Genomic DNA, 27,215 nt, shown 5'->3' with positions numbered 1-27,215 from the left:
ATCTATGGTATCTTGTAAAAATTATATTATATTCTCGTGAAACTACACACTACCTATATTGACGCAATATAGGTAGTGTGTAGTTTGTATAACAGTGTACATTTGCTGAGCACTCAAAATAACTCAACACACAGTCTCTGCATTTCTAATGCAGCATCACTCATGAAGTCCCACAACATGATATTCCCACAAGATAGTAATAAAAATAAGATTATTACTATCTTCTATGACATAGAGAAAGAATGAAAACAGACAAAACAGAGGTATCTGTTCTGAACTTGATAACATAAAGTTTGGATTGGAGTTGTTTTCATAAGACATTTATAGCAGCTATAAAACCACATTTAACTTGTATATAATTCGCCAAAGAATGAAAATGTGTTCACTTTGCAGGAGAACACACATTTTATCTGTGATAGATACTTGTTGTACCATCATTAGTTTGTCAATCCTGTTGTTATCATGGCTTTAGTGCTTCACATATTCTTGGATTATGAAGCATGATGTTTGTTTCATTCTCTCTGGTACTCTGCAGGCATCAACTGTGAGGAGGAGATCGATGAGTGTGAGTCTCTTCCCTGTCAGAACGGTGCCACCTGTCAAGACCATGTTGCTTTGTACTCGTGTGAGTGCATGGCAGGTTTCCAGGGCCAGGATTGCGAGGTCAACATTGATGAATGTGCCAGCATGCCTTGTCTGAACGGGGGCAAGTGCAATGATAGGGTCAACAGGTAAGATTACAAAAAGCCATGCTTTTAAGCTTCAACTCATGACATTTTGTTCTCAGACTTTCTCCAACCTTAACTGTGACTAGACCTTTTGCTTGAGCAAAAACTCAATAATCACCTGATAAATTAAAAGGATCTGGAACTTTTGGTTTGCCACTGAAAGCACTGGTTTATACAGCAAATGCCAAGTGGGTGAAATTTTATGAATGATACTCTGATGTCCCATTCTCTTGAAGGCAGCACAGAGCTGCACCACCAGAAACTGACAGAAACACTGAAGAGAAGAAAAGTTATGATTAATATAGTTACAGTTCTATCCATGTTTTCATGTTACAGAGCACAGTCTTTTTGCAAATAGATCAAAGTTTAAACTGGTATTGTTGTACATCTTTTTTCTGGTCATTTTGTGCCAGATTTAGAAAGAAAATTCCACAGAAGAATATTCTTTTTCCACTCTGATTAGCTGCTGATAGGCTTACCGACTTTAACTTGAATGTCCATTCATTGCATTTTTCATAGATGGCTGTAAAAATAATTTCTATTCACATGGCTTTTTTGTTCTCTGGGAAATTATTTTTGATGATAAATACAGAAACAACCATAAAACTCAAAATATCAACAATAGTGATAGAAATAACAATAAAATAATATTCAGTGCAAAGTAGTCTACAAATTCTTTAATGGGGGCGGTAAGGGACCTGGATAATTGATAGGGGGGCGCTGGCCCAAAAAAGGTTGAGAAACACTGATTTAGAGTTAATAGTGCTGGGATCTTTCTGTGTGGAGTTTCCATGTTCTTTTACTGCAAGGTTTAGTAGGTTCTCTGGTTTCCTCCCAGAATATGAATTCATGCCAACTGTAAATGTACGTATATGTTATGTAGACATAGTGACCACCCAAAGCACTTTATACTAAAGCCACGTTCAACCGTTTCCACTCACAAACTCCCCCCAACATCTCCCACACATCCACACTTAAAGCTGCAGTAAGTAACTTTTATAAGAATATGTTTTTTACATATTTGCTAAATTTATCACAATGTTGTGACTGTATAATATGAAAAAAATCTGTCTCCTCCAACTCTTCCCTGAGCTATTATTGTCGTCTGAAGCAATAATAGCACCGCTCCTCACCAAAAACAACCAATCAGAGCCAGGAGGAGAATCTTTGCACTGTCAATCAACCTCATCAACGTGCTGCTAAATGTGCTAACGGCGAAGAAACAATTCATTGTTACAGAAAAACCATTTGTCTGATGTCATCGGTGGCCATGATAACTAGTCTTAGTATTCATGACAGGCTCTGCTGACAGGGAAAATCTGTAGCAGAGGGAGCATTGTGGACACAAGCATGATTGAGAGCTCTCCTGGCTCTGATTGGTTGTTTCTAGTTAGCACACAAATTATGTGTATTTTACTATACTGTCACGAGTCACGACATAGTGACAGTTTCAACAAAAACATCGGAAGCAAACTTGCCTTGCATAAATGGTAAATGGCTTGAACTTGTTCAGCACTTTATCAAGTCCAGAAAAGCTCAAAGTGCTTCATACTACAGTCATTCACCCATTCACATTCACACACTGCTGGTGGCAAGCTACAATAGTAGCCACAGCTGCCCTGGGGCAGTCTGGCAGAGGTGAGGCTGCCATGCACTGGTGCCACTGGGCCCTCTGACCACCAACCAGTAGGCGAGGCGGGTGGAGTGGGGATCAAACCAGCAACCCGCCAAATGCAGGGTGAACTCCCATAGGAGAACATCAACATGCAACCATCTGAATGCAGTATGACTACTCTATTCACTAAGTCACAGCTGAGCTGTCCCAATGTGTGACAGACAGCTGATATCAGCACAGACACAAAGTAATGAACAGATAAACATAAATAGAAACTCAGAGAATTTCAGAACTGTGAAGTAGTTGAAGATCTGATTAAAACAAAGGGTTGGCAACCAAAGATTGGTGTTTGAATCAGGCATCATAATGATGAGCCGTGTCAGAGTCACATCCTGCAGCATGTCTGTCTGAGGCAGCAGGGCAGACTGTAAAGTTGACACTGGATAAGAATTAATCCACTTATTGTTACACATCTTGATGAGTCATTGGACAGCTTCCAAAAACCTGGCATGTTAGAAACACAGATTGAATACGTAGGAAGGATTTAATAAATACTATGCTAGTTTTAACTGGAATCCAGTGTGTGTAACCAACTCAGCCTTTGGCTGCTTTCTGCACTTTTCCTTTTTTTCTCTCTAAATTTTTCACTCCTCCCTGTCCCCCTTTTTTTTAGTATGTTGGCTAATTTTAATCTCTCCTCTTCTTCCTTTCTTTTCTTTTTCAAATTGAGAGGTGCTGCTTGTATCTGTCATTAGTGTGCAAAGTATCAGACTGACTCAGTCTGACGTTTCAACCTGTGGGTAGTAATGCTCTATTTTATGAGGTTTAAAAGAAAAAAAACACACACACTATCTGACCGCTGGCCAGGGAAAATGGATGCCACAAGTTTTCCAACTTTTACCAGTAAAGGATTTAAAAAATAATGTGTTTTTTAACTTCACTAGGTAAAGACCTAATACAAGTTGTAACGTTAAAAAATATATGGCAAAGAATGCATACTTTCCCTACTTAATCAGATATAAATGTAATAATCTATTTTGTGAGTTACTGTTTAATCCTGTCCAGCTTTTATTTGGGGGCATCATAATAAAGAGATCAAATACAATGCACGCCCCTCTTTTTAGATTATTTTTAGAAAGCACAAACATGCATGACGTTGTGTTGACCTATCATATAAAACTCAAGGTTCAAGGCACAGTTCACTGCTTAACATAGCATGAAATGTTGGTGCCACCATTTGTTTTTGAGAGTCGCTTTATGCTTCACTTTGAAACATTTTATGCTACATTTGAATTGAATTTGTGTTGAAGCATGCACGGCCTCTGTGGGGTGATGGCTATGAAGAAGCAACGGAGAAGGCTGTTTCTTAAAGAAAAAAACCCTCTTTAAAGTAAAACATGATTATGACCATTCTCGCTGTGTGTGTGTTGGTTCCTAGTTATCAGTGTGACTGTGACGGGACGGGCTTCACCGGGGACCACTGTGAAAACGACATCCTGGAATGTGCATCTGATCCCTGCCAGCATGGAGCCACATGCTCAGAGGGAATCAACCAGTACATGTGCCTCTGCTGGCCAGGTATACTGCAGTTCGACACGAACTAGCCTGAAAATAACCTGCCCACCTCAGTGGAAGGAAACATTCAGACACATGTTGAAAGACGTGATTTAAATATTAAAAGCAGGCACATTCGCTGCACATGTTGTGTACAGTTTAGGTGGAACGTTAATAAACAATTCCTTTAAAACACAGTACGTCGCCAAAGGTATTCACTCTATTCCACATTGTGCTGTTAGGTGAGTTTTGACAAAGTGAAAGCAATTTTGAATGGAGAGTGTGCGCACGATGCATTGGAATGTTGTGTAAAGCAAGCTGACACTGGATCCAGCTGCAGAGCCGTGTTCTCTAAATCATGTCTGTCTGGAATTGGGAGTTGCCAGGAGAATGACTCGTCTCTGACTGGAATGTGGCAAACATTATGTTTGGTGGAGGAGGGATTATAGTGTGAGGCTGATTTTCAGGAGTTAGACTCAGCCCATTCGTTCCACTAAAAGGAACTCTTCAAATTTGGCGTACCAACAAACTTTGGACAATATTATGGTTCCACATCTTTGAGAACCACTAACCAGGATAGCCTCTGTCTTCATATAGAGCCTCTCTAGCCTCTTTTAAGCTTTGTGTGGGATTAGCTCAGAAGAACTTGAAAGTCCTGACAACACTTTCGGAATTAGAGAAGAAATTGTTAGACAAGCCTTTTCATCCAACATCACTGTCTGGCCTTACAAATACAGTTCTGGAAGAATGATGAGCGATTCCCATAATAACACTGTGACATCGTATAAACCCTATAAATTAAAAATGTGAGGTCACTCAAATCCATGTGTGTGAAGACAGACATGCAACACTTTTAGCAATATTATGTGTGTATTTTGGACTTAAAATGTGCTATTAATTACAGGGACTTTGTGTACAATTAAAAACTAAGCTAATTTGTAATTTTAATTATTTCATCATAATTTAATCTGCTGAGATTAGTTAGTACTAGGGGAAGGTGTAAGAATTTGAACTAAAAAATATTTACCTACAATTTTCTGCAAATTAAATGTTGCAGATAAATAAAGTATTGATCAGTGCAAAATAATTCATTAGTGTATACAACTTGAATGTTTAGGTTATGAAGGAGAGAACTGCCAGGTGGATATAGATGAGTGTGAACAGCATCCATGCGAAAATGATGGAGAGTGTTTCCAGCGCTCCATTCTCCAGAACTATGGGACGCTTCCTGAACTGACCACAGCCAACTTCAGCTACAACGTAGCAGCTGGCTTCATTTGTCGCTGCCTGCCAGGATTTGCAGGTAAGCTTCAGATCATCTACAAAAACATTCACTTTTCTTTATTCACAGTCTCTGTTTCTGATCAAAGTGTCCCTCGAACAGGAGATAACTGCTCAGTCGATGTGGACGAATGTGAGTCTGCTCCGTGTCATCATGGCGGAAGTTGTCAGGATCAGATCAACTCCTTTCGATGTGTGTGTCCAGAGGGCTTCACGGGTAGGAGAAACCTCTTATCTGCTGTCCTTATCTCACCTCTGAACAGAACATTTATCCTGAGCTGCACTCAGCACATGGCTGTCTGCTTTAACGCAGTCATATATTTATTTTCCTGTATGCGTGGAAGAGCCATATTTGTTTGCACGTATGGGAAACAGAAAGTACACCTCTTTCACTTCTGGGGGTTTTATTACTATCTCTTAAAAATGAGGAGGTCCTAATTAGATTATAGTGCATAAAAACAATGCATAATAGATTATACCTTTGTAGATAACACTTTATTTTATGTGGTGTGCATAAGACTGACATGACACTGTCATAAACATGACAGAACATTTGTCGTGAACATGAAGGAATCTTTATGAATTATCTATGACTGTTGTCATGAAGTGTTACTCGCAAAATTATGACACTTTTAATGCAAAGTTGCTTTAAAAGTTGCATTAAAAGAAGGCATTAAAAGGGCCTTCTTATTCACACCCCGTCAAATAAAGTGATACCCATGTTTAATATGTATTAAGTCAAACAGAAGTCAAAACAACAATGCTGTGTAAAAATCTAAGAACAGTCCTGATTCTATGAGTCTGAGCCACATTGTTGCAAAAATATAATAATTTAAATTCCCTTTTTTTTGTACAGCACCAATTCGCAACAAATGTAGTCTCAAAGCACTTTACTAAAAAGTCAGTTCAGTCGTACAGACAGATTCAGTCATTTAGGTTCAATCCAATTTGAAACAATTAGTCCAGTCCAGTATTTATTTATTTTTGTTTATTTAAGTTTCTCCCTTTAGTCTCTACCGTAGTAGAGACTGTACTATGGACAGTCACCAGATAACTGTTTTTGGACATTTTCTGTCTCATTGTGCCTCGTATCAGTTTTAGAAATATTTTTCTATTTTTGCAAGGCACTCTGAACAGAATATCCCGTTAGTCACCATAGTTCCCAGAAACTTCTCAACCAGTCAATAAAGGGCTAATCCTCTTCCTCCTAATTATTCCTCATGGCTAGTCAACCTATTAATTCCTAATTAGAAGAGATTAGTCACTTTATCACTCAAAACAGAAAGACACAGAACAGCTGATGACCCTAAAATAAGACACACAAATATTGACTCCAGACCAAGGAAGTCAGTTTTCATCCAAAGAATAAAAGGCTGGTTCACCCATATTGTTATGAGTGTGAGATGTGCAGGTCACAACACAGAAGAGAATAGTACTGGTGAGAGAGCATATGTTATAGATAAACATTTGTGCAAACAACAAAGCCAATACATGGAGCCATATGCCAGGAATCCATGTTGGATATTAAGTGGGGGTCTGTTAGGAAACTTGTCAGGGGAGGATTAAAGCAAAGCTGCTTAGGACCCTAATTAAAGTCTGATGAAAACAGGACAATTTAAGCAGCAAAACAAGAACCTGTTTAGTTGATTTGTCCTGCAGTTATCAGCCAGGATTTTCTACAAAACAGGGAAGAGCAGAAGGACATTTAAAAGACATTTTATAGTGTTAACTGTAGTTAGGATGCTGGTGTCCTCATGTACCCATTGACTTGCATTTAAGTGTTTTTGGAGCATTTGGGACAGTTAAAAGGTAAAAAATATGTGTGGGTCTCATTTTTTACCTTTTTGTCTTGAAAATCCGACTTTTGTTTCTTTCCTGGGCAAAGTCTTCATGGATAACATTTATTTTTATATTTCATTAAATTCAATGATCAATTAAAGCAGACTGAAAATAAAAAAACCCTCCAAATCTCCAATTTGTCTTTGTTCATATTTTCTAAAGAAGACAGATAAAAACAACTTTGTGTTTCAGATTTAGATTATGTTTGGTATCATAATAAGATTCATTGTAAAATATGAATATTTTTTTATTGTTCTTACCAAATGCTTTGGTCTTTTACACACATTCTAAAGAATCCTGCAGTGACAAAACTTAAAAGGCTCTACGAGTAGTTGAACATGTTGGCCTAAATATGTTGTAATTTTCCTATTAACTAAAGAATTGTTATTTGTGATACGTCAAAACTCATAATTCAAAAAATGTATATTTTTTGTTATATTTTTCACCCATGGAGGTCGGCATTGTTTCACCTGCTGGGTGAATGATGAGGTTGTGTCCGTTCTGTACTGGAATCTACAGAGTAAACAGGAAGGTTAACTTTACCTCAGTTGTTTTTTATCATGATGTGTTTGACTGGAGTAATTTTAGACAATGCCACACTGAGTCGATGTTGAGTGTAATAAAATAAAATATAGTGAGGTGAGTCTGAAACACTTCCCACATGAAAAAGAAGAGCACAGTGGGAAAGAGCATACATTTGTGCCTTCAACATTTCTCTCCAGAATACTTTGAGTAAATTGTGCCACTTTTCAAAGAGATGTAGTTGTAGGATTTCGTTTTTGTCTTTGACTAAAGACCATGAGCCATTTCTCCTGCTAGTGCATTTGTTTTGGTTGTATTTACCCAGAATGCTCTTCTCACTAGTGCACTTCCTGCCTTTGGAGATGTCTCTCATCAGCTTGGCATTCACACATACATTGTAACCACACCAGAGTTCATTTGGTGGGACAACTTCTTACCTCTAACAGATTACAACATGTCCCATTTCCTGTCTGTGGAAAAAAGTAAGGATATTATCAAATGTAAAAAAAGACAATCTGATGAAAAATTTAGAGTTGAAAAAAGAGGTTTCTATTGCTCAGCTGAAACCTTGACTCTCCTAATGTCCTTCATTTACCAAGCAGTGGCTTTGAACTAAGACAAAGGAACCTTCAATGTTCTTGAAGACTCTGCAAACCTTTTTTACCATGAATGCTTCTTGTGAAAACACAGATTATTCACAAAAGCTTTTGAACAATCTTACATATTAAATAGTCTACCAAAACTAACAGAACAACAGTGATTATCCAGCATGTCTGAACCTTCTCAGAGATACCCTGTTTGGTCTGCCTCAGTTTGACCCTGGAGCACCTCCTGCTGGTTCTCGCAAAAAAAATCTGCTGTTAGTTGCCATCTATGTTAGGAGGAGATGTGGGAGGGACTGCAGCGCTGCATTCCTCGTGTCAATTGACAGGAGCCAGATGGAGGCTTACCTCTGTGCCAGGGCTGAGCTGAAGTCAGGAGAGCAGGAAAGGGAGGGAAGAACCTTTTCAGGGAAGGACAAGGGAGGGTGACAGAGAGAGGAAGAGAAAAGGTGGGCAGGGCAGCCTTGCAATCACTTTTGCCTGACAGTTTGGTGCAAAGCAAAGGAAGTGAGAAAGAGAGGCAGCGGACCTCGTTGTGTCTCTGCTGCCATCCCTAGTGTGAGGAGTGGGTTGGCAGTTGTCCTGGAGGATCATGGAAGGGAGGCGGCTGATGCTGCTGCCACTGCTGTGCTGCTGCTACTGGGCACAATGCTTGATAGGTATGATGGACAGACTTTTTTAAAGCAACAACAATAGAAGAAACTTCTAGTCTTTTTTATTCAGAGGTTGGAGTTTTGGCATTGAAAAGATGAGCTGCAGAGCTCTTTGACTGCAGAGTATTTTAAGGACTACATTAATGCAGGTTGACTGCTACTGCCAGGGCTTAACGCTGAATTTAAAGAGGCAGCTCTCAACAACACCAGTTTGAAAATCCGTAATTAGAGTCCAGACTGTGTCAGTGGGTTTATCTGACAAGTATCTAGTGCACTATTTCTATGTCCAGCTGACGCTTTTATTAAAAAAGACAGATTTAATTGGATTTCTAATCCTAGTGATGTCTATAATGTCATTTCCTCATATTCGTATTATTTGGACAACAGATGCCTTACACTAACCAGAACTGCCTGATTATCTGTATTTGTCGATGGTAATTGACTTCCTAGACATAATATTGTTGATGATTTATAGTTAGACTTTACAGTTTTACCTAAAGACACCCTGTTAATGCTTCTCACTGAGAGTTTTATGAGCAACATTAACCTTAGTGCTTTTTTCATTAAGGTGTTCTCTGCGAGGTTGACATCAATGAGTGTGACAGCAATCCCTGCCAGAATGGCGCCACGTGTGAGGATGCTGCCAACTCCTACAGGTGTCACTGCCCCATGACAGAGCGGGGTCAGGAACCCTGGGGGGGGCGTGACTGTGACGTAAAGCTGCTCGGCTGCCGGCAGCACCAGTGTCAGCATGGGGCGACTTGCGTCCCCATATTAAACGTTGCCGGAGATCACAGTTACATCTGCATGTGCTCCCCTGGCTGGGGTGGAGAACGCTGCAACACCCTGACCACCTTCTCCTTCAACATAGAGGGCTATGTTCTCATGCAGCTGCCTGTTTTCAGGAACAAGACGAAACGAGAGGCTGTCGAAAAAATCCAAGCACTCCACATGCAGCTTCGTTTCAGGAGTACTCTACCCAACATGCTGCTGTACTACCGGGGCACCATGGAGCGTTTTCTCTCCCTGGAGCTTGTTGACGGCACTCTACAGGCTACGCTGAGCTCAGGGAAGGTACTGAAGGTGGTTCACCCCATCCCGGTCAATGATGGAGAATGGCATCAGGTGACTGTAACGATGGATGATGGGTTGGTTCTGACTGTGACAGGACCTAGTTGTAAGGAAGAATGCCAAGTGAGGAATGAAGGTCACAACCATCTGATTTTCCTCCAGCCTAGATTTTTCCAACAGCTCTATATAGGAGGAATTCCTCAGAATTACTCCTCTCACTTATCCAGTGAGAAAGGATTCATTGGCTGTATGGAAGACCTTAAAGTTGACCACACACTGCTGCTACCTCAGGACCTCATCAGGGAGGAAAACAAGGGCTTGGAACTCGGATGTTCCAAAAGGGACTGGTGCTCTGAGGGCGTCTGCTCGGACCGAGGACAGTGTGTGGACATGTGGGTTCGTGCAAACTGTGTGTGTCATCGGCCATATTATGGCAGCCGCTGTGAAAAAGGTAATAGTTCACATATCTACAAAGACTTGTCTTGTTAATGAAAATAATGTGCATGGTTTATTGGATGACTTACCTGTAGCTAGAATAGTGAGTATTTGTTGGAGGTTTGTACACAAAGGCAGATATACGAACTGAAACATGCATCTGCATGGATCATTTTTCTTTTTCTTAAAGCTTTTCCCAGTCAAATTTAAAGTGATTGGTGCTTTTTACTTCCTAATGCCAGATGCCTTTGCTGTTCTAAAGTTATACACAGTTTCAGACAGAAATTTACAAACACTCATCATTGCCATTCTGATTTCTTTTAGTTAAACAATTTATTTGACTCTTTGTGATTCCTGAGTTGTTGACCATGAACACCAGAATGTTTTATGCTTTCAAATCAAACAATTTTCTGTTTCCACTCTCTCACAGTAGAGCCAGTTTTTGAATGGTTACAGCTTTAGGACATGGCTGCCAAATATCCAGTCATAATTCTTTGCAGAATCTTGTTGATGGCTGCAAAAACCATGTGGCTGTGGCATAACCTCCCAAAGGATGTTAACTATTGAGAATGTATATATTTGAACCTCTATGTATAATTTTGACCTTATATGGGATGGGGAAATCCAGAATATAGTCAGATTCTTGTTTCTTTAAATCATTACAGTTGTATGTTGTGTGATCTTTACATCCTGAAACAAACATTCAAATCCATAACTGAAAACCCAGGATTATGGTGACATTCCTGATCAAAACAACTGAAACTATACAATGCAAACTGTGGAACCTTTTAGGTGTTTTGCTTGTCCAATTTATATATGTGGTCAGTTTGCCAATATTTTGAAATAATATAGTTGCACTTTTCTTTTTTCCACTCCCAACTCAGAATACCAGTCATTGACCTTTGGCTATGAGAACACCAGCAGCTACTCTTTTATCAACATTTCAAACAGCCATGGAGAAAACTTCACCATTTCCTTTTTAATGCGATCCCTAAAACACAGCGGCCTGCTCCTGCAGTTCCACCGAGAGGGAAAGTCCTATCTGACGGTCTATCTGAAGGAAAGCACTGTTGCCATCTACAGTCCTCACACAACTCTGCTGTCTGAGGCTAAGCAAGTCACTGATGGAAAGAACCATTTAGTGACCATAAAGATTATCAATGGCCATGTGGTTTTTCCTAAAGCGGGGAACCACCGTGCCTTAGGCAACCTGAGCGTAGAAGCAGGAGATGTGGCATTTGTTGGAGGGCTCCCTGCAGGCAGGAACATGAATGCCTGGGGTGGAAACTTCAAGGGCTGCCTTCAGGACATCCGGCTGGATGACAAACAAATGAGTCCTGGGGATCATCTGGAGGGTTTGGAGCTTTACCAGTTCACCACGGTGAATGTGCTGCCAGGCTGTCACAGTGACGACACATGTAAGGTAAAAGAGAAGCAATGCTGTCCATTTTAAAGACTATCTAAACTCCACAACAAACAGGGGATGAACAACATTGAGAAGTTGTATTTAATATTACTTTATTATATGTTAATTCCTGATTGTTCCCTTCTTTTTATGGTTGAGTACAGATGCAGATACAAACACTGAATCTCCACCTGCTATTATTTAACTTGAAATCTTGTGCTTTGCAAATCGTGTATGGGCCCTTTTGACTCAGTGTGTTACATTTCATTTTACCCCATTGACTGTGGTTGAATGTGATATCCTTTGATCTGAAAGTCACCATTTAATCCCTTGCACAGCTTTTACTGAGGTAGGTTCAACAGGTGAGAGATTCTACTGCTGATCATTTAATCCCTCAATCTGTGTTCTGTTCACAGGATAACCCCTGTTTAAATAACGGACAATGTCAGGTCACTTGGAATGACTTCACGTGTGTGTGCCCCAGTAACTTCTCGGGCCGGCTCTGTGAAACCCGCCTGTGGTGCATTGAGAAGCCATGTTTTGAGGGAGCAATCTGTGTGGGTCTAACAGATGGTTACGAATGTGAGAAGCGATACTTTTCTCCTGTTACCTATTAAATCAACCATGTTGTCTTAAAAACACAACATGGCTGATTTTATTAATACATTTATTTGGAACACATTTGCAAAGATCTTTTTCGAAGGAACCTGTGAACTGACTTGCTAGCAACATGTGATTTTCTTACAGGTTTGACAGAAGCTGTGTTTCAGGACAATTCTCTTCAGTTTGTTGCCAATGGCTCCCTGCTGAACCCTGTGACCAACATCACCATGGCCATACGGACAAGGGACGAAAATGGGATCTTGTTGCGTTCTGAAGGCAGAGAAGAGGTTTTTTGTTTGGGTTTATTAAACTCCAGCCTGCTGGTCAAGCTGGATAGTGGGCCAGGTGAAGAACTGCTGGCCTTCATGAGTGACAGGACCATTGCAGACGGGGCATGGCACCAGATCCAGCTCAGTATGGTCAACCCTCTCTTTCCAGTGTCTCGTTGGCACCTCACAGTGGATGGGCAGAAAGCTGGTGGCAGCTTTGGCGTTGGAGGATATCTCAACTTCATGAATAACAGCAAAGTTTGGCTGGCAGAAAACTACACTGGTTGTTTACGGGAAGTGAGAATAGGTGGTGTCTATCTGCCTCTTCAAAAGGTACCAGATGCCCCTCAGCGAAGCCAGTTCTCCATGATCAGTGGACTTCAGCCAATCATTGGATGTCAAGGTGCACCAGTTTGTGAATCCCAGCCCTGCCTTAACCAGGGACTCTGTCAGGACCAGTTTAACGAGTTTAACTGCAGCTGTAGCCCTGGATGGGAAGGCAACCTGTGTGAGAAGGAGATAAACGAGTGCTCTTCAGCTCCCTGTGTCTATGGTTCCTGTACAGACCTCATGGCAGACTACCAGTGTACATGTGATCCTGGATATGATGGGATCAACTGCCAGAATGAAGTGGATAACTGTCTGGAGTTCAGCTGTATTAACGGAGGAGTCTGTGAAGAAATTACTGGCGCTCATTCATGTTCATGTCCTCCTGGGTACAAAGGCACGCGCTGCCAGTAAGTACACTATTTAATGTAACATTTAGAGATATCTGCATATTGACTCAGTTACTGGTAAAAAATCCACCATTACATTCTGAATCCTGCATGTAGATGTTGTACTAACCATACAACAGCCAAAGGAAAATCAGTTGCTCTACAAATTCTTCATATCTCATTTAATTTTACTTATACAGCTTAAATCAGCATTTATTCAATATTTATTTCATGTTTTGGGCTAATACTGGCTTATTGTTGTTTTCTCATGTCTGAAATTGAGAAATATGTAAATGCATGTGAAAGAAACATGTACAGTATACATGCAGCTAAATACTATTAGTCTTCTTGAGCTATAAAATAGAACTATGGCACAACATCACACTGCACTTGCTCACTGCCACTTTATTAGGTATAGCCCACATCAGGTTAAAGCCACTTTAGCCTGCTGAACTACTATGACTGTCCATCCTTGATTTGTGGATACTATCATACCATCAGACATCTGGATAGCATGTTAGAACAATTAGCCACTCTGAATCATCCATAAATATGAAGTTTTAGTGTTTATACTATAGAATGTCCATGTTGAACTGGTGATCTACTGTATTTATAGCTTGCCAAGTGATTGTAGTTTCCATTATTTTTTGATATTGTCCAACAAATTTGTTGGCGAAGAAAAAATGTGTTTTCATATTTACTAAAGTGTCATTGGAAATAAATTGTGCATTTGTACATTTCTAATAGATGGCGTTTCCCTCCAGTAGCTTGTGATGCAAGCAAGGATTGTCTCAATGGTGGGGTCTGCATAGGAGGCAACTGCACCTGCAAACCTGGATACACTGGCGTCAGGTAAGACCTTCATACTATACATATCTAACACTCACCACTTATCACAGTGTGTTTCTGATATATGCCAGTTTAAGGAGTGTGTACCACATATTTGATGCATCGTGGGGACAATTTTTCTGACCCATATTACATTGTGGGGTCTATTTTTCTGACACATTGTGGGGACTCACTCCACCTTGTGGGCCCAAAGCCTGGTCCCCACAAAGGGAAATGCTGTTTTTGGTTAAGCATTAGGTTTAGCTTCTGGTAAAGGTTAGGCTGTAGAAATGAATGGAAGTCAGTGGAAAGTCTCCACAAAGATAGCATGCAAACAAAAAAAGAGTGCAGGCGTGTTGGGGTGTGTGTGTGGGTGTGTGTGTTAGCCTCCACCCTGTCAGTCAGCATTTTGCAAAAACCTTCTGATGTGTTTCAGGTGCGAGACGGAAATAGATGAATGCGAGTCCAGTCCGTGTCAAAATGGAGCCACCTGTCTGAACCGACTCAACCACTTCCAGTGTGTTTGTGTCCCAGGCTTCAGTGGCAAGCTGTGTGAGAGCAATGTAAGTTGGATGAATTCTGCAAACTGAATCATTTTCATTCATGTTCAGAGACTGAAGTTTAAAATTTTGACATACCCGGCTAAGGATCATGTCTAAAGTTGCTTTGAATAAAGATCTTGCTTAAAGACACATTACCTCAACCTCCATCAAGTGCAGAGTTATGAAACTCTAACACTGCTTCCTTTTCAAAACAAAGTATTATAAGATGGTTCTATAAACATTAGAAATGAACATTATAACATTATAAATACTTGAAAAGTGTGTGATTGCACATAGCTCCATTTCCAGTTGTGTTCTTGGTATAATGTTTGGACAGCATACCTTGAATCCATCAATCTTTGTTCTGAACCCATTATTTCACCTGTTTGAATAGGTGAATCGTTAATGTGTTTGTAATGTCACTCCACCGTTTGCTTTTGCAGTCATATGCAGTGCTTTGAGAAAATGCCTGTTTAAGTGATGACTGGCTCTTTGACTTTAACTGTTCCACTGGTGCTACTGGTGCCTGAGGTCAAAGCTGACAACCATGTTAGCAAACATTATAGGTATACCAAGACATGCTTTCTGCTGAGATGTGGGCTTACCATTGCGATAGAGACTCTCATAGCTGTTATGTAACAGACTTATGCCAGCTGGCTGGCTAGCTAGTGAGCTTTTCCCTGTGTGGCATTTGGTAGTGTCGTTCTATGCAGCACGTCTAGCTACAGACAATATTGTGCAAATTGCTGCCTGTTGAAGTGCTACAGTGGTTTTTTCTGCAATGCCACAGCATGGCGGTACATGAGAACAGGTCCTTTATCACCGTGTGTTGAAAGGCCTTTCAGTCAGTGCAGAAGAAGTCTTTACTTCACAATAAACATCTAAAGCCAGATTGTAGTTTAGAAATACACACAAGCACAAAAACATTAATTTTTAGGGTCATGTCTGATGACACTAAAGTCATGACTAAAGTCATAGTGACTGTAAATAGTCATTATGAACTGTTTACGTTTGGAGGAAAAGCAGATATCACCTGAACTGGAAAATTAACAATATCTGCTCGGACTGTGTAACAAAGTTATTCTTGCTATTCTGATCGAAACATTGGTTGACTAGGATAAACTTTCACAAACACTTACTTATTAAAACTGCCACCTGCAGATGAAAGTTAGAGCTGAAATCCATTTAACTAGTTCTAAATATTACTCTGTGCTGTTCTTGCAGAAAGGAGAGCATAAGGAAAGAGTTCCCTGGCTGGCAGTCACCATCCCCCTGACCACCCTGTGTGTGCTGTTAGCCATCCTGACTGTGTTTTTCCTGATCATGACAGCAAGGAAGAAGCGGCAGTCGGAGGGTACGTACAGCCCCAGCTGTCAGGAGGTGGCCGGTGCCAGGCTGGAAATGGGCAGTGTGCTCAAAGTGCCACCAGAGGAGAGGCTGATCTAAAGCCTTACATTCCCACCTCGCTATCTTACATCCAAAGGATGCATATCAAGCCCAGGAAAATATTTAGCAGTATCATACTGCTTTAACAACAAATAAGAGACAGTGGAAGATGTCATAAACTGCCTGGAGTAACTAGTGACACTGGATTCGTCATTAAATGGTTAACAAAGGAAAAACCTTTTTCTGCTGATTCCAACGATGACAAAGAAGAATGAGGAATGTGGCTGTTGAGGGGAAATAAGTTTCTCCATGTATTTTACATAATGTGAAATTTGCACAACAGTCTATTTAACTGACAAGTCCTGGCAGCTTTTTTTGACAAGCAAAATCATTTTAAACTTTTTAACTATTTTCTTGTACCCAGCCAACTCATCCTTCTTTTCTTTTTTTTCCAGATGAGATATTTTGCCTAAAGCTTTGAGGATAAAATCATTCTGTGCGAATGATTTTACAGTGCATGTGGTAGAACTTTGCCTCACAATTGAAATATCTTTCCAAGCCTGAATGGACGTCCACCCAGGCTTGGAAAGACAAAGTCTTACTGCGGCATGTAGGGATGTCCCAATCATTTAAGAACAGGTGTCAGCCCAGGCCCCATCTGGTTAAAATAACTAGATGGATTTACTCTGTGATGCTCTAACACAGGTTAACAATGTAAAACGAAGTGACAACCTGGAAATGTAAAGTTATATATGCGTACATCTAAATAACGTACATTGAAGACATGCATCTGTCTTCAATAAACTCAGTTCAGTGGAGTGCGTTGCTGCAATGGTTGGCTAACATTAGCATCGTTGGTCACTGTTATCACTCTATAAATTAGTTCACAGTGCATTTTGTTGCAGTTTCAGTCAATAGAGATAATTCAGAATACACTTCTCCTGCTTCAGAAACTGCAGACAGGTGTTTCTGTCTCCAGCACTGAAACTTTCCTGAACTTAGCACACGAAGAAGATCACATGACACAAAATGGGCAAAAAGCATCAAAAGATATTTAGATTCTAAGCATTTTCTCCCCCAAAATTACACAGAAACCATAATACAGAATTAAGAGACTCAAGAAAATCTGCAGTGATAATCAAAAAAGTTACTATGCAGAATGCAACTAAGGCGAAATGACAGGCAAACAAACACCAGGCACACTGAACATGTGAAAAGGATCCTGAGGCGAAACCTGGGATTGGACTGGGACATCGTCAGCTGTATTATTTATTTAGTAAACACTGTAGGGCTCAATAGGCTAACTGTGCTACCTATTATTCTTATTCTACTTACTTTGAGTATTTGTCCTCATTTTTGTGTTTTGGGTTATATGTTCGTCTAAACTGCTCAAGTTGAAGTCACTGAACCTTTTTTCTATATTTTCATATTTGAAGTATTTATTTAAAAATGCTGTTGCTGTGGTCAGTGTGTCAGAAAAAGCTCCAAAAGGGGATATTAAGTTTAATCAAATTATAGTTGTCTACGTTTGTGTGTTCAACAATTTGATGTGCGAACATTGTTCATGACGACTTCACAATAGGGAAACAACTGGCATGGCCTTGTCCAGAGAAGAAAAACATATCTACTGTTGATTAGGCATAAAACACTCTTATTAATTGCAAATAGGCTGCTTATGTAGGAAAAATAATCTGCTTTAATAAAGAATAATTGTTGTGGTGTGGTAATGCCATGACGAACTAAACCACATTACTAAATGTAATGACAGTGGACACTTTGAAGCGTGCCTCTGACAAAACAATCCATTTAAAGAACCAGACAGCCTTCCACTGCATGAGAGGAATGTGATCAGGAAGCTGTTACAAAACACAGATCTGAGAAAAGGCAGCGGTGTGGGGGATGCAACAGGGCTCAGTCTTAGTTCTAATCTTCCTTACAGTGAACTGGGAAACCTGGGTTTGGAGAACCAGCTAGGAATATGATCAATGTCAAAACATGCTGGACTGCCATACAGACTGAACAAATATTTTATATGGTAATTTTGCACCTTGTCACTTTGAAATCTGACAGATGATTTATGCGTTATTGCTTTCATCCGATCCATAAAAATACAACAACAACAGGTAAGGTGAAGAAAAACAACTTCATAAGTAGCTTGTGGCTTATTAAAAATGCAGCAGGAAGATATCCTGCTTCAGTCACTGGGAGGTTTGTTGAACTTTCATTTTGCAAGGGCTTAAAATTGTAGCCAAACTTTGGCGGGTTAATTGGTTGAAAAATGTGTGAAAAGCTACACTTTTCTATTAAAAACAGATGAAATGTATTTCCTAATACTGCTGAATTAGGAAATACTTTAGCTGTTGAGACCTGGCTTTGATTTGGTCCTGCTCATAGCATTGGTTTGTTTGTTCAAACTGAGGACAAACTGACCGCTGCCTCCTCCAGGTCAGATACTGACTACTTTTAATACTTTACATTTCTAAAAAAAGAAAAAAAAGTCTCATAATGTTCTCTTTACTTTTTGACAGGCATTGTATTAGTACAAGATGAATTATGTTAGCTACTTGGGAATATTAATGATTCCAACATGCTCCTGTACGTCTCTGTACCCAGAAAAACCCAAAAACTTGCTTGCCTTTTCCTTCTGTTCTCTGGTGCTGCTAATTTCTCAAAATCATTCAAAGAGTTGCTTTTGCAATACTGAAAGGTGCTTATCTGACATCAAGTCAGTCTAACACACTACCCTCATCTTATGTCATGGATAATTAGTTTCTGCAGAAGAAGTTCCTTATAAAATGATGGAAAAACAAACGGCAGAATTATGTGTGACAGGATGAAGTAAGAGCAGCACTGTGGCTGGTGAACCCAGGTGTTAACAAAGCAATCTAAAGGCACTGGACTTTGTTTTATCATACAAACGTCTAGTTTTTGAAGTTGTTCATGTAAATGGTGTTTTACATGAATTAAATGTGACATAAGATGACTGCATATGGGAGTAGTTTTAGACAGAATGAAGCAAAATGCCAAAAGTCTGGTTAAAAAGAGAAAATGCTGTTGAATCTACACATGAAAGGATATGTTGCTGGTTTTTTTACATTTCCTGTTCAATCCGTCTTTTGCAAAAGGGAAGATGGTTGGAATTGAGGTGTTTAATGTATTTTTTATGTCTAGATGATTTCTTTCTACAAAGTAAATACTGTATGTATTCATGTAATATATGTACAGTCAGGCCAAACTGTATTTTGTTGCTGAGTTTTTTCTCTATCACTCAGTTTCTTTTTAACATTGCTGAGCATCTATAACTCCCATAATCTATGGTTGCATATTAGTTTTTATAGTTGCGGTTTAACTGTGGAAAATCATCAGGAGGTGTTGCATTTTAACCGGATCAGGCAAACAGCAATCAGAAGCCAAAAAGGGAATACAGAGAAACAAACTTCAAATTATTATTAATGTCAAATTTTGAGAGTAATTTGCTATTTATTACTGGCATAAATCTGTGTTTGCTTATTTTGCAAAAGTAATTGTTAGGCTAATTTTATCAAGTCAACTGATGTCTACAAATCTCAATCCTGTACTGATGAAATAACAATATAAAATTTGAAAATAGGAAAACATATATGTTCATGGTGCAACACTGATATGTGCCTTGATGTTTTCTGAATCCATGACACTGATGTGTCCCATGATGCTGTATGGATGCTCTGTGTTTAGATTGACTGGCAGACTGAAGAAGACTTAGCACTCCTAAGATCTTACAATATTGACAACATGTTATTTTACACTGTTATTCAAAAGGTAAATGCATGTATTTTCAGAATGGTTGTGATCAAGCACTGAATCATTTAAACTTGTAATATGCTCAGCTTTGGTAAAAATGAAGTTTCTATGAAACAGTTCCTACTAGTTTCACTTTTATGTGATAGAGGAAATAATAGTTCCCTGAAGCTGTGTAGCCAGAGCCTCCAATTTCACTGATTTTAACTCAGCCTACATGTGTTAATGTTTCTTTGGCTTTGAATTTGTATGTGTTGATCTGATGTCATGCCCAATGTGTTCAAAGATGTCCTTCTGGAAGACAACTCTTCATATGCACTGACTGAACCTGTCTATGTGAAGATGCATATGCTTAACATTGATAGTTTCTATATATGTTTTATGTTTGTGTAAATAGAGCCATATGGTTGTCAAGCACATATGTGTGTTTTTATTTGTGTTTTCACAGTTCAAGTAAAAAAAGAAAAAGTGAATTTAACAAGTACTGATGCTTTTATCTTCTAAAATTGTAATAAATGTCACACGTTTAGCTCAGTCAAACATAACGTGACTTAAGATAAATGTCTTTTGGTCCTTAAAAGGACAGAAAACAAGAATATGGCACACAACACTTCTGTGCCTTAAGCATTCTGGGAATACACCAAATATAGAGAACAAAGCTATTACTCCACAAGAAAAAGAAAGAGGAATTCAGGACTTGTGGACTTTTGATAATGAATAACATCATGAAAAATGAACATTATCCAGAAATATACATGATCTCAGAATTTCTTCAATTTTGGAGCCAGAGTTAGACCGGTATGTTAGCACATGGCGTTGACAAAGTTCTGTCAGAAGGAATGAGCCAAACCTTCAGGATTTAACTGTGAGAAGCTTGTTGAAGGAATCAAAATGTGTGACCCAAGTCATACATGTTAAGGGGGAAATTCTACCAAATAATATGGTAACATATGGAAACTTGTTTATTTGAAGAAAGGTAAAGCAATTCTCTTAAAATTGTTGCATTTAACAAATAGCAATGATTTTGGTAATGCTAACGGGTAGGGTAGGAAATGAACTGCATGAAGTTTTAAAGTGAAGCAGTGCTGCCTTCAGGTAGGTGGAACTTGCCATCCGACTTTCATGTCAGCATTCCAGACTCCTCCACTCCCACGTAATGGGTTAAGGGAGGATGAGGGTGATGCTTGATCTATTAGATGGGCTATCAGTAGCCAATCCAAAACCAGCAGACACTCTGGATGGGAGTCTCAGATGCACAAAGGAATGCACTCTTATATTAACTGAGTGGGACAGAAATAGGATGTGGTGTGGTAGAGGGGATGTATTTTGAGAAGAACACAGTGGGAAAAAAAGAAAACTTATAACGGTGTCAAAAGTGCATCTAATTCTCTTAACTCTGTAAGTGTTGGAAAAGTGAGTTCAATTTTGTCTGGTTGTACATTTGGTATCCTTTCTTTTGATCAAACTTTACCCTGTCAACCACTTGGATAAAAATGTCTTTTTCCTATCAGTCAATCCAACTTTTTTCCTGAATATTTGAGCCACATCTGTACTTTTGGGTAAAACATCAGATGGACGTCTTGCTTTGGGAGTTTTACTATTAAAGCACTGATAATGTTTGTCAGAGCTTTAAATCAAGAGAAATGTCATAATCCAAAATTATTTCCAAGTTACAGACACTGGATCTAGTGGATTTAAAAAAGAAGGCAACTGCCCTGCTCTTATCTAAGTATATTTCAGAGAGTCTTTGAGACTTTTGGAGGAGGTGAAGCAACAATGTTAGTTAATCAATAATCTTTTTGGCAAATGTTTAGACTGGATTTATCTGTTCAATTTGACGGTCAGGAGAGCCCAGCCGATGTTATGGATGTTCAGTAGAGAAGCGGTGGCGGTGTCCTGTCAGTTCTTCACTTCCCAAAACCACAAAAAAAAAAAAAAAGCTTGTAAACTGGCGACCCCTTACACAGTACAAGCTCAGCCAGGGTTACTCATTTCTAGTTTCACTGCACAGTCACCTCTAGCTTACAGAAAGATCACCAAGCCACCAAATAAACAAAAATAAACACACCAATAAGATTTAGGTTCAGGACGGACATGTGCCCACCCCCACAGATGCAGATGTGGGCTGTGTACAGGATGCTTTGGCACAAAAGACCTTTTCTGTTTCTCAACAACTTTAATAATAAAGAAGGTTAGATAACAAACAAATCCAATAATTTAAAATACATATATATCTTTTTTTACTTAAAGGAAAATCTCAAGGTACACACAATGCCTACAGTCATACAACCGCAGGGGCAGCTGACGTCCTGCACAATGGCTGCAGGACAAGTATAATACAGAGCATGTGTCCATGCATTTTCTCCCAGTCATATAGAACAGAGCTGTGTGCCTTCGTTTTAGTTTTGCTAGTGATGTCCTTGTCCATGTTCAGAGAACTGCCTCTCCTCTAACCTTGCAAATACAGTATATATATTTAAAATAAGTTGCATTTACAGAAGAAATGGTCTTTGTGCTGAATTATTGTGCTGATGTCAGCTGCTCGACTTCACTTCTTGGCACACTGCCTTGAAAGCAAAGAAGAATCCTCAGTTTGAACTAATGATATAAATATGCAGCGTTTTATCCTTCAGTGGTTGGATTGATGGGTGTTCAGGAGGCTGCACGTCTTCTTTGGAGTCAAAGATGGTTACGGTTGGACCACGGTGCGTTTACTTGTAGACATTTTCAGTTTGAGGTTCTAATTTAAGCAGGGCGTGGCCAGCAGAAGCTCATTTGCATAATTGAGATGTAGCTCTAAAACAGCGCATTCCTTAATGAGCTCAAAACAGGCAGAACTGATCGGATGGAATCTCAATTTCTGGGAATTATTTTGTGTATTAAACTTAATGAACATGTTTTATATATCCCAATGTATTCAGTAATTTATAAATTAACAACTATTTTAAAGTCTATTCTCTGAGCTGCAGGGAGTCAGTGTAGTCAATGCAACTACAGATAAACACATATGAGTTTCTCTAGTTCTTGCTGGGACGTCAGTCCTTTAATCCTGGACTTGTTCTTCAGGTGATAGAAGACCGACTTTATAGCTGTCTTTATGTGTCTCTGAAGGTGCATGGAAAATATAAACTCATGTGCCTAGCCTTAATTACATTTATTTATTCGCTTAAATGTATCAAATTATATTTATTAACTATAATATCATTTAATGTAGTTTTAACTTAATTAAAATTAGAAGTGTCAGTTCGTACTCTCGGGGTCTGCAAATATTTGCAAGCACATGAACACACAGATGCAAAGTTCCCACAAACAGAAGAAGGCCAGAAAGATGCAGATGTTTAAAAATATTAGCATCAGACAAGGGGAAATGAAGTAATAATAATAAAAACTTGTATTTGAAGAAAGGTACCCTTTCATAGGTTTAACTTTGGCAAATTGTGACAAATATCCCTCTAGCAATCTTTTTTATACTAAGATCATGTCTGGAAGAAGTCAGAATATGCTTTTTACCATCCATAAGAGGAATCTTTCTTACACTGCTTTTCCATTTCCAACACTTGGATCCAGCCTTCTATTTAAATGTTACATAATGTTGCTGACAGTCAGACAGCCTCGCCCCCAGGAACTATCTTTCACCAGCTCTGCTGGTGAAAGATAGTTCATGCAGTTTACAATTTCCACCACACCAAAATGTCCACTCGGCGTCACATGGCTTCATAAAATTCCATATACTGAAACTGTGCTTTACAAACAAATTTAAATATCATCTCTGGCTCTCAGAAAGTGGAGAATGAAGCATCTTCCCACCCTCCGCCCCTCACTCTACCTGACTGGGTAGCTGGCTGGCAAGTGACAAGGCTGACAGACGTGCTATGTTGGTGGATTAGCATCAAGATGGCGGGGAGTGCAGCTTCCTGGTGGTGTCAGCCATCATGATACCAGCTACAGGTCTAATGAGGGAGACTGCCGCCTCGGCATTCCGTCCCCAGTGTCAGGAATTGGACGACAAATCAGCAGTGCATCACGGGCACACCACAAATGATATGTTGACAAATGCAGATATTTCACTTTTAATTGACACTAAGAGACAGAGATGATCTGGCTGCCAGGGCTTCTGAGGAGACAAGGACAAGACAAGATGGGAGGGAGAGAGGAGAGGTGGGGGAGGAATGAGGTCCTGGGGGGCAGGAGGAGTGCTGGAGAAAAGAATACGTAAGCCTTGGAAGATGTTTAATATTTGTGTTGGTGTCACTTTTCATGGTTGAAGTGGAGAAAGAGGGAAGTGAGGGGGTTGAGATTAGAGGTGTGTGTTTCTGAGACTTGTCAGAACTGACAGCAGATGTATTATCCAGCTGTCTTAAAGCCAAGTGGTTTAAACCCTGAAAACATTTACTATTCCTTTTTCCAGGTGTATTTTCTTTGAGTTTCTGACAAAAGCTTCATTACAACTGATAATACTTGTTCAATTTGCTCATATTTTCCTTTAGCAAATAAATTTTTTTTTTAAGCTTTACCTTTTCTTAAATCAATATGAGATCAAATTTACATGATGACATAATGGTAAAGGGCCTCTGACACACCTACTTACAGTACTGACCATATCAACTTTAGTGTGTTTACTGGCTGAGTTAAATTTCTAGATATAGTTTGGGTATTTCTAGTCTTATCAAATTGTGTTTGACTGGAGTAATTTTAGATAATGCCGTAATAAAAAAACAACAACAACAAAAAAAACCATTGTGAGTTTGAATTGTTTCCCACATAAACCAAAAAAAAAAAAAAAAGCAGAGTGCAGTGGCAGAGTCGAACATAACTTCTGAAAGGACATATTTGTACATTTCCCTCCAGAAGACTGACTCATTTGTACGAGTGATTGTTACTTTCTTAACCAAATGCCAATGCAGTGCAGACAGTTTTTATCCACAAAGCATCTAAACCCCACAGCCGCCGGCCTGTGAGCAAAAGACCAGACCCTAAACAGGTGTTACTGGACCGGACACAGAGCTACAGGATCACACAGTCCAACCAGAGGTACATATCATTCATTGTTTCATTTATGAAGCTGAAGGTAGCAGCAGCAGCTTCTTTGCCAAGGACAAAGTTGGTTGGTTTATTCCTCATCTCTCTTGCGATTTCTACACACATTCTGAATTATTTAAGAGCTGATTTAACTCTTTAAAATCTTGATCTTTAAGCATACATATTCATACTGGACTGTGATAATACTGTATATTATTCTATGAGCTATTTCATGATTAATTCTTATCTTTTTTGATGTTGCTTTGTGTGTCTGATCTACAGCCCAAATTGATGCAACCTAATCCAAATTGCTTATAAATTAATTTAGCCACATTTCTAAATTATTCTTAAATAAGTCTTGCTTCTACACTTCACAATTCATGCTGAACTTTACCATCAATATATTGCTTTATTGATTATTGGTTCTACTCATATTTATATTTTACTATTTTACTTTTGGTAATTTCTTGGTTTTCAGCACTCTATCATTTTTACTTTGCAGTTTAGTTAAGTGTTACTAGTTTTGTGAGTTTGTTGAATAGAGTATTTTAACTAGAAGGTTGAAATCATTTTGTTAATAAACTCATATGTTGGAGAGAAGTTGATTGTGTGTTGTGCCTTGCTGCTGAAGACATCAGTGATCAATTTATTCCTTAATCTATTATTACTTTAATACCTAAACTTTATTCAATAGGTATCCATTAACAATAACTAAGGCTGAAAATTATCTGGCCATAATTTTCCAGGTTATCAGGTGTAATTTCGATCCAAACTAAATTTATTTATAACTGCCTTTGGGATTTATTAAGAGTTAACCTATTCACAGCCAAATCAAGTCTATGAATACCAGAATGTGGTTGCCATGTTTGGTTTCTCATTTGCCAAAGTGACTGCAGAGTTCATTCTAATAAACTGTGTAGTTTGTGGCTTCCTGTTTGTTAGCAGATCTCTGCATGTGTTTTAGAAAAAGAGTCGACCTGTGTCCCTCTGCTTTACGTCCTTTTGGTGGACAACATGCTGCATTTCTCTTCCTTGCCCAGCAGAGGGAAGACATGCACTGCAGCACTGACTGTACATGGGCAGAAATGAGGCCGTTGGCGTGTGCTTTTTTTTTTTTTTTTCAAATCCTCGGACATCCACGGCTCATCAGATCAGTTTCGATAACACACCCTGCACAGGTCTCCCATGAGTAAAGGCTTGGCCCTTGGTGGGGTGTTGCTCTTGCTAGCACTGTACTGCTCTCTGAAGCTTAATATATAGATACACACAAAAGACACACACACGCCCACACGCCCCCACACACACATGCACACACACCATCATCTACAAATATATTCACACTGCTTGGCTGATAGTTGTTGGTCAAAACAAAAATATATTTTTTATATACCTGTCAGCCAGTTTAAATTGGTAGCGGAAGAAATGTTGTGGCCAATAATAACTGTATATACTGTCTGATCTATTAAGTCAGAAAAAGAAGGACAAAAGGAATATTTACCTATAACCACGTCAGCTTGCCGTCCAGGTATACAGATTGAAATTATACAGAATCAAAACAAGCCTGGGTTGAATCACTTGACCTGAGTTACCAGTCAACAGTGGAAGCTTTCTGGCAAAAGTTTCACACCACAAAAGACAGAATTTACTGTGCTGATGAATTTGTGGTTAATTGTGAGTGATGTTGTGTATGTCTATAAGGGGGGAATGTTAATGTGTACCCTTGGGTAGGGTTGATAGATAGGGAGACATCCCTCATTAAAGTAATTAGACCTGCAGAAGAGGTTCCCCAGGCCCAGGAATAGATTTGCACACAGTCTACAGCACACACACCTAACTGCATACTTTCACACCCAGGACCACATCGATGTGCACTGTGATTTACTTATTTCCTGTTGTCTCACAAATCCATTCAGTTGTTTAAAGCAAAGAGAAATGTCAGGGAAAGAAAAAAAAAGTTTTTGTGTGCCAAGATAAATATTAGACTTTACTGTATACATGTTTAGAATGTCTGCCAGATCTTACAAGTAATAATAATAATAATAATAATAATAATAATAATAATAATCATTTGAATACTTTGGTTACCTAAAGTTTGGACATTTGCTGTGCATATATGAAACCTGTCAGATACAATGACAGACCATAATTAAACAACAATAAATATTCAGAACCTGAATATTTATGGAGCCACCTTAACCTTCTGTACTAGGGAAGAACATCCTAGATTCTTCTATATAGCATTAAAAAAATTAACTTAATTAATTTAAGTCATTGTTTTCTTAAATTCACCCTCTGGTGCATTTTATTAACTCTTAATTCCCCTTCAACACACAACACACACATCACATGCACACACTTCTAAGCTTTGGA

General features: G+C 39.1%; 1 protein-coding gene across 1 annotated transcript in view; it reads left to right on the top strand.

Annotated features, from left to right (window-relative positions):
* The window catches only part of LOC116729808 (protein crumbs homolog 2), a 29,659-nt gene extending 8,323 nt beyond the window's left edge, over window positions 1–21,336 (top strand). Inside the window, exons 3-13 of the mRNA XM_032578590.1 lie at window positions 536–731; window positions 3,782–3,921; window positions 5,015–5,200; window positions 5,282–5,395; window positions 9,363–10,316; window positions 11,185–11,723; window positions 12,122–12,287; window positions 12,453–13,314; window positions 14,041–14,145; window positions 14,558–14,684; window positions 15,888–21,336. Coding sequence (XP_032434481.1) covers window positions 536–731; window positions 3,782–3,921; window positions 5,015–5,200; window positions 5,282–5,395; window positions 9,363–10,316; window positions 11,185–11,723; window positions 12,122–12,287; window positions 12,453–13,314; window positions 14,041–14,145; window positions 14,558–14,684; window positions 15,888–16,109 — 3,611 coding nt within the window. The 3' untranslated portion in view covers window positions 16,110–21,336. The remainder of the gene's footprint in view (window positions 1–535; window positions 732–3,781; window positions 3,922–5,014; window positions 5,201–5,281; window positions 5,396–9,362; window positions 10,317–11,184; window positions 11,724–12,121; window positions 12,288–12,452; window positions 13,315–14,040; window positions 14,146–14,557; window positions 14,685–15,887) is intronic.
* The last annotated feature ends 5,879 nt before the right edge of the window (window positions 21,337–27,215 follow it).

Source organism: Xiphophorus hellerii, chromosome 12, assembly GCF_003331165.1.
Source record: "Xiphophorus hellerii strain 12219 chromosome 12, Xiphophorus_hellerii-4.1, whole genome shotgun sequence".
Classification (NCBI taxonomy): Eukaryota; Metazoa; Chordata; class Actinopteri; order Cyprinodontiformes; family Poeciliidae; genus Xiphophorus; species Xiphophorus hellerii.
Note: the sequence above shows the minus strand (reverse complement) of the source record. Positions and strands in the feature narration are given on the sequence as shown.